This window comes from Drosophila nasuta, chromosome 3, assembly GCF_023558535.2.
Source record: "Drosophila nasuta strain 15112-1781.00 chromosome 3, ASM2355853v1, whole genome shotgun sequence".
NCBI classification, from domain to species: Eukaryota; Metazoa; Arthropoda; class Insecta; order Diptera; family Drosophilidae; genus Drosophila; species Drosophila nasuta.
Window position 1 is genome coordinate 5,733,290 of NC_083457.1, and position 14,339 is coordinate 5,747,628.

The 14,339-nt window shown below is 39.3% G+C and overlaps 2 protein-coding genes across 5 annotated transcripts; one reads left to right on the top strand and one right to left on the bottom strand.

Annotated features, from left to right (window-relative positions):
• Nucleotides 1-1,254: 1,254 nt before the first annotated feature.
• On the bottom strand, nucleotides 1,255-9,493 carry LOC132791718 (beta-glucuronidase-like). Of its 4 annotated transcripts, none has more exons than XM_060800750.1 (9): nucleotides 9,475-9,493; nucleotides 3,506-3,912; nucleotides 3,134-3,446; nucleotides 2,540-3,077; nucleotides 2,337-2,480; nucleotides 2,198-2,282; nucleotides 1,964-2,140; nucleotides 1,764-1,902; nucleotides 1,255-1,700 (listed from the first exon to the last, which is right to left on the bottom strand). In XM_060800750.1, the coding sequence occupies exons 2-9, from the start codon at nucleotides 3,815-3,817 to the stop codon at nucleotides 1,507-1,509; spliced, it is 1,902 nt and encodes a 633-aa protein (XP_060656733.1). In that variant the 5' UTR covers nucleotides 3,818-3,912; nucleotides 9,475-9,493; the 3' UTR covers nucleotides 1,255-1,506. The 4 variants fall into 4 exon arrangements, with proteins under 4 accessions (XP_060656733.1, XP_060656734.1, XP_060656735.1 ...); XM_060800751.1 differs by lacking the exon at nucleotides 9,475-9,493 and adding an exon at nucleotides 9,028-9,321; XM_060800752.1 differs by lacking the exon at nucleotides 9,475-9,493 and adding an exon at nucleotides 6,762-6,876 and having other exon boundaries at nucleotides 3,506-3,858.
• A 757-nt stretch (nucleotides 9,494-10,250) lies between these two features.
• On the top strand, nucleotides 10,251-14,076 carry LOC132788418 (exostosin-3). The gene is made up of 3 exons (XM_060795838.1): nucleotides 10,251-10,614; nucleotides 10,671-10,796; nucleotides 10,858-14,076. The coding sequence occupies exons 1-3, from the start codon at nucleotides 10,381-10,383 to the stop codon at nucleotides 13,435-13,437; spliced, it is 2,940 nt and encodes a 979-aa protein (XP_060651821.1). The 5' UTR covers nucleotides 10,251-10,380; the 3' UTR covers nucleotides 13,438-14,076.
• Nucleotides 14,077-14,339: the final 263 nt, after the last annotated feature.

The window sequence follows — 14,339 nt, forward strand, 5'->3', positions numbered from 1 at the left end:
AATTAATCACCATTTTTAAAACTTTTTCAACATTAATTTAGCGGCGTTTCTTATCCTTCTCATTTTTGGTAAAAGATAATGGTGCAGCATTCGGTCAGCTGTTTTTTGTTTACATTCTAGCCAGGGCAGCAAAAACACCAGCACTAAAAAATACCACTAAGCACAATAGAAATACAAGCAAAGAAAATAACGGTCTAATCGAGGTTGCTTATACAAGATGCTCCCTTTATAACGAATTTGATGTGAATTTATAGTTGTTATAAAATTTTATTAATTAATAATTAGAATTGTGTAATATATGGGCAAATCCCACGTGTGGCACGCTACATTCGCACGATTTTATCTAATGAAAATCAATTTTTTGGGGGGTTTTTTAAAGATTTACCGTAAACTTTTGTTATGTATTTAGAGTGAATTGAGAGTACTTTCGGAGGGTATAAGATTCAATTTCACTGGAGTCACTGTTTTGAAAATAATTAATAAAATTGTGACGTGTCGCACGCTACACAAAGTGGAAGTTAGTTTCAAAATTTTCATTTCAAACGCAATTTTTAGCGAATTCTGCAAAATAAACCCTATGAAAGTTAATATCCTAAAGAAAGTTAAGAATATTAGTAGACAAAAACCGATCGTTTGGTCTTAATAATGTTTATAGATTTTTAGCAAAGCCGTAAACCCATTGTGTCGCACGCTACGTGTCGCACGCTACACTTTTTCCGCTGGCATTAACATAAGACAAAAATCATTTTATTTAAACTAAACATTATTTATTATATTCATTAATGTGCTTAACAATTATTTCAACGTGATTTACTTTTGATTTTTATGTGAGCCCAAGCAGAGGCAAAAAATTGTGAAGAATACAATAGGGATTTGAAGGTGTGCGCAGAGCACAAATGTAAGTAAAATTCTGAAAATTGGGTTTGATAAAAATTTTTTGCCTTTATAATGATCGAAATTTCTTTTTTGCCTTAGATTCTTAAAATTTCGATATCTACTTTAATGTTCCATATAAAGAAAAATTAAAAAATGTGAAATTTAAAAATTGGTCGCTGGTGGACTGTTTCTGGGATTGGCCCATATACAAGAATTTATTTTCTCAAGTAATTCACCCAGCTTAAAAGATCCCGAGGTTGATGAAATCATGTTTAAATTCTTTGGCTGTTCTTCGTAGAAGTTTGTCCCAGCAATAGATTAACTAAATATTCATGTAAATATTTTAATGATATAGTCATATTAAAACGCATATTACAATTATTGATATAATTTATTTGATTTAACGCTTAGGTGACATACAAAAAGATGCTAAATGGTAGAAGGCAACGCGATGGATGCTGTTGAAATGCGATCAGTTGTCAGTTCCATTTTAAACATTGCTTATAAAAATCGTATATAAATATCTACAATAGTTAGCTTTCGCTTATACTATATTTATAAAATTGTACTCTTTTTATGTGTTGTCTGCTTTAAGTGCTGCGCAGCCAATGTACTAAATTGTCATCGGCTTCATAAATCACCGGATTCATTTTTGATACTGCCGCCCACGTCGACAATATAGGTAAACAGATCTTCTGGCAAGCTGCACTGATCAACCTCTCGACCAAGTGCAAAGTAACGCTGCCGTAGCAGATGAGCCGCTGCCTTTGGTTGGCGAGCACGCGTAAAGACGCCTTTCTTATTACCGCCTACTCTTGTATATGCTGGAATGGGAAACAAAGCGTTATGAAAACATTTGAAATTGAACGTAGATGCTCTTTTCTTACATTGAGCAGTCTTGAAGTCGGCAAAATTCCAAACGAACTCGCCAATAAACCATTTCTTGCGTCGCAGAGCATCGAACGCTTTAAAGTGCCGCGAGAAAACCTCCGACTGAAACTCTTCTGACCAGACAAACGATGGTTGCTGAGTGAGATATTGATTACATTAGATTGCAACAGCTTATATTTCGACCTTTCGGTCTTACCAGATGGAGTCCCTCGAGTGTGTCGGCGCCATATTCTGACATGATCACGGGCTTGCCATATTTCTTATTCCATGCTGTTGCTTCATCTATGACACGCTGGGTAACCATATCCATGCGTCCAGTGTTGCTGTACCACGCGTTGTAGCGATTGAAGCTGATGATGTCCAAATAGCGACCCTAACAATAGCACTAGTCAGGCAACACTTTCAATACAATTTGAATTCAGACGCTTACCGCTTTGTCATCAGTCCAGGGCGTTGCAATGGCCGCCGTGACAGGTCTACTGCTATCCAAAGACCGTGTGTAGTTGGCTACGAATCTATAAGGAATTGTATTAGGAATAACTGCATGTTTATAGTGACTTTCAACTCACTGGAAGTACGTGTCCGCATTCAACTGTCCCGTGCGAGGCTCATTGGCAATGGACCACATGACCACACTTGGATGATTACGATCGCGGTGTATGAGCTGCTCCAGAGAAGACTTGTGTTTATCCAGCAAGGCCTGGTTATAATTTCTGCAAGTGAAATACTTAGACATCATTAATTTACATTACTTTACAAGGACAAGTCTCACTCTGTGTCCACGCTGGGACATTCGTCAATGATCATGATCCCATGTTGATCGGCAAATTGCATTGATTCTTCGGAGTAGGGATAATGTGAGGTTCTATATGCATTAGCGCCAATCCACTTGATCAGATTAAAGTCACGGACCATCAGAGCATTGTCCAATCCTTTGCCACGGACATCAGAGTCCTCATGGCGCCCAAACCCGCGGAAATAAACTGGTTTTCCGTTGATTTGAAATGTGGTATTGCTCCAACTTAGGGTACGCAGACCTACTTTCAAACGATAGACATCCAGAAGCTGTTCGTTGGCTCCATGCAATTGGATCTCCAGCTCGTAGAGATAGCCCGGATCAGAATGCATAAGATACGGCCACCAAGGCATAGCATTCGATACCTTCAAGGTGCCCTCGAGCTTACCATCCGAGGTGGTATTCACCACCTGGACACCCTCTCTGTTGTACAACTTGAGTCGCACATATAACGCATTTTCCGCCTCGTTGGCAGCGGTTCCATTCACCGCAACACTGTAGTCGATGTAACCCACTGAAAATTAGATGGAGTCAGCGCAGTTCAGAACTTATTTTAAACTAATTTCTTACCGCTATTATTGTCGGACAGTTTTGTTTGTATTTCCACCTCCTCAATGAATGTTTTGGGTGTGGTATACAAGTGGACGGATCGATGAATGCCCGCATAGTTGAAAAAGTCAAAGGTGTAGCTTTGGATGATAGTAACGCCTCCGTCGTTGGCCACTTCAGAGATCTTTCCCTGAGGCACTGTTGTCTGAATTAGCGCGTTATCGCACATGACGGTTATACGATTCTCTGCGCCGTATTTTAGCAAATGCGTAACCTCCGTCTCAAATGGTAGATGTCCCATCTCATGTTTAACGGCCGATTCGCCATTAATCCACTAAAAAAAAGGGTGAACATTTAGCTGTTTACCAAGGTATATATTCTGTGTCGTCTTACCACAAAAGCCTCGTAGTGGACACTGCCAAAGCGCAGCCAGACCCGCTGATCCTTTTCCCACGAACGCGGCACGAAAAACTTCCGATCATACCAAACGGTTCCCACATGATCGCGTAACGATCGCTCTGTGGTGATGTCGTTATATGATGCCGGCACTGGCATGGGAATGATGGGTCTACTTTTGCTTAAGTCATCATCGAACCACTTATCCCTTATGCCCTGTGTAGGATTTGTCTCATCAGAGCACACAAAATTCCAGATACCGTCCAGGGAGCGCACCTCGCGCGTTTCTGACTCACGTGGATACAACATGCCACGTGATGTCTTCACGTCCTTATTGACTATGATCAGAGCTAAAGTAAAGTTGAGTATATACAGGCCGATGACCAGCGATGAGAGCCACAGAGCTGCAAGTAAAAGAGAGAGAAAGAGAAATTGATCGCTATTGCAAAAACATTGTTATCAAAATTCGATTTGAATTCGTGAAGAATTCGTCAATACTTTTTCAAAGTTTTAAGCGATAAAAAATTATAAATGACATATCATTCATTAATCGAAAAAGGAATATGATTACAGAAATATTCTATAGAAAAGCTAGAGAGCTAGATTTCTCATATATTGTTATGGGTATCCAATATTGGAGTTCAATAAACAAACATGTTCATGTTAGAAATGATGCAGTATAACATCCCAGTTAAATTTTTTACTTGTTGGGTTCTTATTTTGAAATATTTTTATTTTCATGGTTTTTGCAGATACATATTCCGAAAACGAAAAATTACCCAAAAATAAAATTATGAACAATTTCCAGTGCATCGTTATGGAATTGACCATACAAATATATACATTTTCAATCGATCAACACTGTAGATTTTTAAGCAATAATAAAAGTCGACGCATTGTTTCTGATTAGACACAAGGACACGTGTGAAAATATTACGGCGTGTTCCAGTAATGCATCTAAACCGTGAAAAATTTCTAAAAGAACTGACTTTTATTTTTAAAAAGCGGGCCCCTATACTGCTAATAATAGTTTCTTGCCTAAGGTCTAACCGACCTCCCCTGATAATTAATTGGGTATTACAAACACATACATGATTTGTAAAGATAAGAAATTACACAGATTGCATATCTCTGTCAAGTTTCTTTCGGTTCCTTTTTCCAATACAACTAAATGTAATCTAGAGTAATACTATAATGTAATCTAAATAAGGAATAAAAAGCCCTTTCAGAAAATTGTAAAAACGCCATTATAAATACTACGAGCAAGAAAATGTCAAATGTAGCTTACTCGTACTTGAATAGGATATATCTAAACTTTTAATTATATTCAATATGGGCATTTCCTGAAAATGGTAAACCATGACCGAAAAAAAAAATCTTCACATTCATCGTATTGTTTTGTATAATGTCATAAAGAAATATCCAAATTTTCATAATACAATGGATCAATAGCATATCTTAGTTGTTTTTCTAAAAAAATTTTCATGAAAACTGAATAAATGTAATTTTTTCACTTTTAGCTCCTTTTGTATGTATTTTTTTTTTTCATTATTTCACAAGGAAAACATAACATATGTTTGTTTTTTTTCTTCCAAATCTCTTAATAGCAATCCAATAATAAGATAAAAAAAATGCAAAGTGAGCGAAAAAATGTTCAATTAACTGTTAATTTTCGCATTAAGTGCAAGCAGGTGGATGCAACTTCGCGTGTTAAGTTATTTTGGTATATATATTTTAAATATAAAAAATCGTTGGGTTTACTCTAACCAATCTTTTTTTATTGATTGTCAAAGTAGCGTACGTTCGCGACCTTACCTATAAGCATATGTCGATTTTTACTAGCGTCGCATGGATTTAAAAAAAAAAATTTGTTTTGTTTTTGTTTTTGAAAAAATTATGTCGTTTGCAGTTACTTATTACTTGTTAGTTATTACTTATTACTAATTACATATTTTTCTTTCTATTAATAAATTTCAGTACATATTTCATTTTTAATAAAAATTTATTTTTTTGCTTTAAATGTTATTACCCACATTAAATTGAGTTAAATCCGTTTGTTTTTATGAAATTTGAAGTTATTAATCAAAAAAGTTGTGGTAAAAATAAAAAATTTAATTAATAATACAGCATGGAAAAATCGTACGTTCGCGACCGGAACTTAATTAAATTAAAAAGAAATAAATGAAGATATTTTCTTGGGAATAGACTTGATGGAAAGCTATATGAATATATTTTAAAAGTAAAGTTATTGCTTTAGAATATTCCGTCTCAATTCGCAGAGTTTTGCATTTTACTATATTAAGCCAAAGTCGACTTCCATTTTGCGTACGTTCGCGACCGCATGTTTTTTGACAATATTATGAAAATTAAAAATCAATAAGCCCCATAATTTACACTACCCAAAGAGCTAAACAAATGCTATCGAAAAGTAAAAAAAAAGTTTCAGGAAACGTTTGTTTTCGATTTTATTTTTTAATTTAATTCGTACGAACGTACCCCAGGAAATGCTCATATTGTATTTAGTTCTATTTGAGATCGGATATAAAACAGAAGTAGCATTAACGTAGACCTATTTTTGCTTTAACTGACTTTATGAAGAAAAAAGCAATGTATTAAGTTGCTTTCATCGCAGCGGATACATTGGTCAATGTCAATGTCAGCGCACCCCAGTTTTATGATAAACAATAAACAATAAGAAGCAGCTTTGTTTTTAAAGTTTAAGCATTCGCACTGGTGTGAAGGCATATACATAGGTCTGTGTGTACTCACATTTGCATTGGTTAATGTTGAAAGTCAGTGGGCGAAACGTAACGGAAATGAAATAGAATCCAATATTAATTGTTTAATCTTACAACAATGTAATAGAAACAATTGCACTTGCTACAGTCATGGCAATACATTGTATACACCATGTGCAATCAAAAATGCAAACAAAATACCAAACAATCCACTTGAAAAGCGCGCGAAAGCTAAGCTGCCGCGAGCTTTTAACGGTCGAACAGGTGAGGTCAGAACTAACAGCTGTTATTCGGCTACATCAAGCTCTCCCACACACTAACGCAAAAGCGCTCTCATATTCTCTCTCCCATTCACACAGACACGGACGGATAGACGCTGCGCGGCTGCTTAGATATGTTATTGAAACAAACACGGAAAGATCACAGCAAAACATTAAAGTCACGTATTTGGTATTTTGTTTTTGTTTTGAATCATGCGTTAAATAATTGTAATTGAAATGAATAGCGCAACAAACATTTAAACAATCTCTTCAAGCCCATTACAAGAGTTCGACGATGATGTTATACGCGAGCACCGATTGCAGCACTCTCGCTCGCCCGCTAAAAGCACACTAAGGCCAGTCATGTGTTACCCAGTGCCAACTAAGCCCACTACAACACCACTCTGTTCAATTTATCTTATAGTAGGTACAGTGCTTATCAGCTGCTTGCTGAAAGCAAAAGCACAAAAAACGATGACAACGCGAGCTAAACCTGATAGCTCAAAAAACCCATTCAGTTTGTAACATATCTCGAGAAGATAATGGATTTTATTTACGTCTGCAATCGATTTGATTAATTCGTTGCCGCATAAATGGCAATGATATGAGTACCTTTGGAATGCGTTCTTAATGGCTTAACTTTAACTTTAACTTTAACTATTTACCAAATAAATTCACTTCATAGCCGTGCATAAGTTGTTATACCAGTTATCTATACTATAGATTCTATAGTTGTAAGGTATAACAGAAACACTTTTCTCCAAAGTTGTTGAATATCATCATAAACCTAAAACATTGCATTTGAAGATTCATAACTTATAATAGAACTGATTTATTATATGAATCTTGCGGTTGCATTATTTTCACTTCCTTATTAAATTATTTTGTTTTATTCAAACAAAAAAAAAATAAAAATTAAATTTAGCACTTTTCAAAATCCTGCCGATTACTAGAGTCGATATAATAAGTGAATTATTGACATTTTTATTACAAGAACCATTCGTACTTCTATCAACAACTCCAGAAAAGAATAAAGTTTGGAGCTATTTTAAATTTCGAAAATGTGTCTAATTACCAGACTTGTTTTTGGGAGTATTTAACTAGAAAAGTTTAACAACTTAATGTGTTCAATTAGTGGATTGATTTGAGGTTGGACTTACTCATTTTGTTAGCAGCCGGCAGAGCAACAACTGTGACTGTAATGAACTCACTAACTGGATTGGAGTTGCAGTTAGGATCGCAACTATGTTTTAACCACAATCACAATGACAGTTGCAAGTAGAGCAATCAATTTAAATGCAAATCACAATCAATTCACCGTTGCTACTATTTGCATAAATTATGTGCATTGTATGGTATATAGGGCTCTATGTGTATATTAATTAAAGCAGTGAAAACAGCAAAAAGCTGCTTACCCCAGATTTCAACTTTGCGACACGTCAGGCGTATCCTCAGATGCATTGCTCAACAGAAGAGTGTGTCTGCAGAACTGCAACGTGCGATTGGTCAATGCGTACTGAATTTGAATTAGATAGTCTCTCTTCTGTAGTATCCACCACATTCCGATTGACTGGGTCAGAGAAGCTCAGCAGCAGAACCGTAGTAGTACTTAGCTGGCGTAACCTAAACCGTGCCCATTATCCGTACCCACTGTGGCGCCGTGAGCCAGTTTCTTGCGGCTTCAATAAAAAGTCAGTCAAAGCTCGGACACGATTCAGTCGAAACGCACAACGGATGTCATTAAGCAAGGTAATTGTGGCACAGCCGCCGACGCCAACGTCGACGTCGATGTCGATGTCGCATAAAGGTCGCTCAGTAACGCCCTCCTGGATTCCCTCCGTACTAGTGTGAACTGAACGCACGACGACGCCATTGTCGGAACTGCTCTCAGCGTGGACAGTCGAGTCAATGCAATGAATGTGCCCCTAATAAGACCCCTCACCCGATAAGCTGTGCGTTCTAAATCCAAAACTCAAACTGAAACTGAAACTGACACTGTGCTCGTCTCATTCCATGTGGGGTCAACGACAAAGTAAACGAAGAAAAACAACAACAGAATCATAAGTAAAGAAAACAACAGCAAAGTTTTGTGATCTGATCCGATCTGGACAAGGAGTAATCAAGGAGCCATCGGGGCTAACTTTCAATTAAGCGACTTTGGGTTAATTAAGCTTGATTAGAACGCAAGTCACAAGTTATTGATGTCACCAACAAGTCTTGAAGAATTTCTTTACTTCTTGCATTACTTTAATAATAGAGTACTTGATTACTAGGAAACTTTAGTTTGTAAATCCGAATTACTAAAAATAATTCACTAATTTAATACTAGCGTGCATATAAAATTAATTACAATTTAATGAAAGCGACGCGGAAACCATTAATCAAGAAACCGAATATTTCCCATTTAGACTTAAAATAGAATTCCGTGATGTGATTATGCATAGTTTATTTGTTTAGTAATTATGCAAATGCAACTGTAATTAATTGATAAGGTAATTGAAAATATATATAAAATATGTACCCATTTTGAGATTTTCTTTGTTTACGGTTCTTCGGAACCTAGTTGCTTAATCGTAGGTGTGTCAATATTTATGGCAAGTCTTTTCTCTTCAGTTCGATTGTGCCGTTAGGAACTGTTGTAATTTGAAATTCACTTTTGAAATTGATTAGCTAAACAACTTATGCGTCATTTTATATTTGTTTAATTTGTTTATAAGTACTAACTACTAAGCGTATACTAACGCATTCCGCTAGTTTAACACTTTGATTTAGATTACTATTAATAGGGCAGACCACGAACACAACCAAATAAATCCGACAAGTTCGGCGAACGTTCGCAGACTGACTGACTACTGCTAAGCTTGGACTTGAGTTGCGACCGCGGCTCTTGTCGCTCACCACTATGTGACACTCACACTTACAAATATTTTGAGCACACACATACATATGTATGTACATATGTACTTACATATAAAAAACTGATGCTGGAGATGCACACGCCGCATACATCTTTGTGATTTATGCTGCACAAATAACAATTAAGACATAATTGCTATATTTGTATGTTTTGTTTATGTTGCTTTTCCCATTTAGCATCACGCCATACGAATTGTTGTGGTCACACAGTATCAAGTGAAATACACACTATATTTTTGTATATGTTGTACATTACTTTCAACAAAGTCCGCCGCGGTGCATACTAATTAAAATTCATATGTTTATATACATGCATGTATGCATAAGCATGCATACCACACCTTCACTTAAACTTTGCGAATTACCATTGAGGTGTATTTTTGTGGCGAATATCGGAGTTTTCTTGTGTATTATAACTATTAAATAAATTTTAGTATGACGCGACGCTTTTTTATTGACAAGCTTTCTTCAAAAAACTGTTTTTATTAGCACCTTTTGTAAAGTGTGACCACACGATAGAAATACAAAGCCGGATCCAGGATCAGCATATTGATATATTTTCAATAATGAAAACATGGGAATGCAGAAAACGAGTAGCAGAATTCTGCATAAAAAATACAGTTTTTACTGAGTTGAAATGTTTTTAAAATATTTATATATATTCATGGTTGTCTTCCTCCAATGGTAATTAAAATACTTTTCGAATGCGCGCAACATATATAATTAGACAGGGCTGTTGCTTTATAATGTAAACAAAAAACAGCTGAGCGGCAAGAAGGTACTATGCTTATGTCTGGCAACGCCGCACACCATGTATCGTTAGTTAGTTATCGAATGTTCGATACGTAGAGTCATTGTTTCCAATAGTATCATGTTTTAATGTTGAAATGAAAACAAATGCAAGTTTTCTCCAAGTGCGATCCTAAAATAGCGCGCGCGGGACGAGGAATTGACTAAGATGTCCTTGTCCTTTAACCTTGACAAGCCCAGTGGCATCTCCGCTTATCAAAAGCAGGATAGTAACGATAAGGATAAACTGTTAGTTTTACCAGGAGCAGCAGGAACATCAACAAATCAGAGGCACAGCATGAGCATTTCTTGGATTCGCCAATGTCGGCACTACAAGTGCATAGTGTTGATATTGATGCTATTGGTGCTGTTGCCGCTTCTTGCTCATCGCAAGTTGCTCAATGTAAGTTGCAGGACTTTATCAAATCTCCCATCTTATTGATGAATTCATACTATAAGGCTGAACAGGATATACCGCCCGCTGATGTGCATCGCAGCCGCCCACTGTTGGACGCCTATGAAGACTTCAGCACCATGCGAGCTGGTGACCTAAAAATGCGCATCGAGGAAATGCTGAGAATAAAGGTGAGTATAGCAATCTGATGGAAGTGACAAAACGTCTTACAGCATGCACTCTTCAATTTAGAGCACTGTATCTGTGGAGTTGCGTGAATTGGAGTCACGCCGCCAGAAACTGCAGTCGGATATTAGTCAATACAACCAGAAGATTGAGGAACTTAAACAAGAACTGTTACGCGAACAGACGGAACTGGAGCGTCTAAAGATATCCGTGGAGCAAGCACAAGTGGCACAGCGCGAGGCCGTACAACGCAACACGCCCGAGCTGGCTTTACCACGCACCCTGTTGCCCAGCGCATTGCCGCGCAAGATGAATGCGGTCAGCAGCGGCATTGCTGCTGCTTGTCAAATGCACAATTGCTTTGATCACTCGCGATGCAGTCTCACCTCTGGCTTCCCAGTCTATCTATACGATCCGGATGTGCATAATGTGCAGCGTGCTGGCTATGATATCGATGGATTTCTGAAGACCACCCTAAAGCAGACGCTGGGATACAATGCACATATTGTGCGAGACCCCAAGCAGGCATGCATCTATCTTGTGCTCGTGGGTGAGGCACTTTTGGAACAGGATCTGCTGCGTAACAACCGGTATGCAGCGCAGGAGGCTGAGCAGCAGCTGCAACAGCGCTCCACTCCTGCTAATCATGCCACAAATTCGCCCATCGATGTACAAAAGCTGTACCAATTGCCCCACTGGGGTGGTGATGGACGTAATCATGTGCTTTTGAATCTGGCGAGACGTGACTTGAACTCGGCACGGACTAATCCGCTGTTGCAACTCAATACAATGCGTGCCATTATAGTGCAGAGTTCATTTGAGCGTGAGCAGTTTCGACCCAACTACGATCTCATTGTGCCGCCCATTCTGGGTCCACCAGGCGGAGATGTGTGGCAGGAGTGCGCCAGCATGGTGCCCGCGCGTCGCAAGTTCTTGCTAACGTTCCAGGGCGAGCTGCGTCCCGCCTTGAATGCACAGTCAGCGGGTCATCCGTTGGATGACTTTATATTGGAGCACCTAAAGGATATGTCGCGCAGTGCCACACAGGATCAGTTCCTGTTGCAATTTCAATGCGTGCCCGCCACCGAAGTACAGGAGACAGACGCCCAGCCCGACTGGACGCTCTGCGGCTCCGATTCGTCACGCAAGCAGCTGCTAAAGGACTCCACGTATGCGTTGATATTACCCCCATTGGGTCAACGCGTCAGTTCGACTTTGATGACGGCTCGTCTCTATGAAGCCTTGCGCTCTGGTGCTGTGCCTGTGATCTTGGGTGCGGATGAGCTGCATCTGCCGTATGCCGAGACAATTGACTGGCGTCGCGCTACATTGCTATTGCCCAAAGCACGCATTACGGAGCTCCATTTCCTGCTGCGTGCTGTTCAGGATGCGGACCTGCTTCTGCTGCGTCGCCAAGGTCGCCTCATCTGGGAACGTTATCTGAGTTCAGTGCAGGCGACAGTGGACACAGTTATCGCCAGCATGCGTGATCGACTCGGCATACCGCCACGTCCGGTGGCTTCGGTGGTTGCCCAGAGTGTTTTCAACAACACCTTTATACCGTTAAAGTCGGAGCCACCCGTGGGCATGGACACAGAGCCGGAAGAGTCCTTGGGACCCATTGAGCCACCTTATGCGAGTCCAGCCTTTCGTCGCAATTACACAATTCTGCGTATGCACTCGAAAGAAGCTTGGAACGATTGGATGGATCCGTTCTTCCTTTATCCGCAGCTACCCTTCGATCCGGCGTTGCCCTCGGAAGCCAAATTCATGGGTTCACACACAGGATTCCGCCCGATTGGCAAGGGAATTGGAGGCGCCGGTAAGGAATTCAGCGAAGCGCTGGGCGGCAATTATCCACGCGAACAGTTCACCATTGTAATCCTAACGTATGAGCGAGAACAGGTGCTCATGGACTCTCTGGGACGCCTCTACGGTCTCCCCTATCTGCATAAGGTGGTCGTCGTGTGGAATTCGCCGAAGCCACCGCTGGATGACTTGCGCTGGCCAGACATTGGAGTGCCGGTGGCTGTTGTAAAGGCTCCGCGAAATTCGCTCAATAATCGCTTTCTTCCCTTCGATGTGATTGAAACTGAGGCTGTGCTTTCGGTGGATGACGACGCCCATTTGCGGCATGACGAGATTCTCTTTGCCTTCCGAGTGTGGCGCGAGCATCGCGATCGTATCGTTGGTTTCCCGGGACGTTATCATGCCTGGGACTTGAGCAGCAACAACATGTGGCACTACAACTCGAACTACAGTTGTGAACTGAGCATGGTGCTGACAGGTGCCGCCTTTGTCCACAAATACTACATGTATCTGTATAGCTATCACTTGCCGCAGGCCATACGCGATAAAGTGGATGAGTACATGAACTGTGAGGACATTGCCATGAATTTCCTTGTCTCGCATCTGACGCGTAAGCCGCCCGTCAAGGTTACCTCACGCTGGACCTTCCGCTGTCCCGGTTGTCCGGTCTCATTGAGCGAAGACGACACACACTTTCAGGAGCGACACAAGTGCATTAACTTTTTCAGCCAGGTCTTTGGCTACACGCCGCTGCTGAACACACAATATCGCGCCGACTCCATTCTGTTCAAGACGCGAATTCCGCACGATAAACAGAAGTGCTTCAAGTACATTTAGTTTGTCCAACTCTGTTGAACATATCATCCAGCGGACGTACTTATACGGACTCTAATCCTTTTGCTGATTGTTAGCTCGTAAGGCGGATGGGATGGGATTGAATCGAAACCGGAATCGATTCGCTTGTATATAACCGAAGCAAGGCCATTTATTCAATTAGCTACGATCGAAAAGATCATAAGGCAACTACGTGACTAACTACACTCGATTATACTGAATTTAACTATACATATAATCCATATGTAAACTTTGTCGTTTTTTATCTTTTGAGATTACTTTTGCTCGCTGCAAAATATTGACTGTACAGTTGTAGTTCGCTGATTGGAATACTATCTTACAGATAATCAATCGATCGTACACTGTACTTAGAATATGTAAATATATTACTACAATATAACGGGAAGCTTCGGCTTGTTGAAGCACAATTTTGAGTTATCCAAAGAGCTTGTAAGACTTTCACTAACCTTAATTTCTGTCCAAAATCAACAGTCGATTTTGTATATAGTCTAAAGTGTGCAAGTCATCGATGTTCTTGTATTAGATTTTAATTTTTTGATAAACAATTATATGAATGTACGCCCTAGCAATAAAATAATTTTAATTCCAATAGCAAATACAGACTCTAGTACAACTTATTTGTGTATGTTTGCCTTTATTAATCTAGAAATATGAGCAATAGGGTGACTCACCCTATTAAGAAATTGTATTAAGGAATCATAAAGTAATAATCATAAAATTTATTCATTCCAATATTTACTTGATTGTAGTATATCTATCTATCAGTTAATGTGTTATCTGTGAATAATTAATGAATGCGAGCCAGTCACTGTTTCATTTTGTGAACCGCATGATTTTCGATTCGATTATGATTGCGCACGATTCTATTTAATGAATCTTTCTTT

What these genes read in the sequence shown, in the direction of transcription:
- LOC132791718 (XM_060800751.1), bottom strand. An exon ending in ACTGTCCGACAATAATAGCG is followed by an intron (nt 3,078 to 3,133) that starts GTAAGAAATTAG and finishes TCTAATTTTCAG; the next exon opens with TGGGTTACATCGACTACAGT. An exon ending in CACTCGAGGGACTCCATCTG is followed by an intron (nt 1,903 to 1,963) that starts GTAAGACCGAAA and finishes TATCTCACTCAG; the next exon opens with CAACCATCGTTTGTCTGGTC.
- LOC132788418 (XM_060795838.1), top strand. Translation starts at nt 10,381, where the DNA reads ATGTCCTTGTCCTTTAACCTTGACAAGCCCAGTGGCATCTCCGCTTAT. An exon ending in CTCATCGCAAGTTGCTCAAT is followed by an intron (nt 10,615 to 10,670) that starts GTAAGTTGCAGG and finishes TCATACTATAAG; the next exon opens with GCTGAACAGGATATACCGCC. An exon ending in AGGAAATGCTGAGAATAAAG is followed by an intron (nt 10,797 to 10,857) that starts GTGAGTATAGCA and finishes TCTTCAATTTAG; the next exon opens with AGCACTGTATCTGTGGAGTT.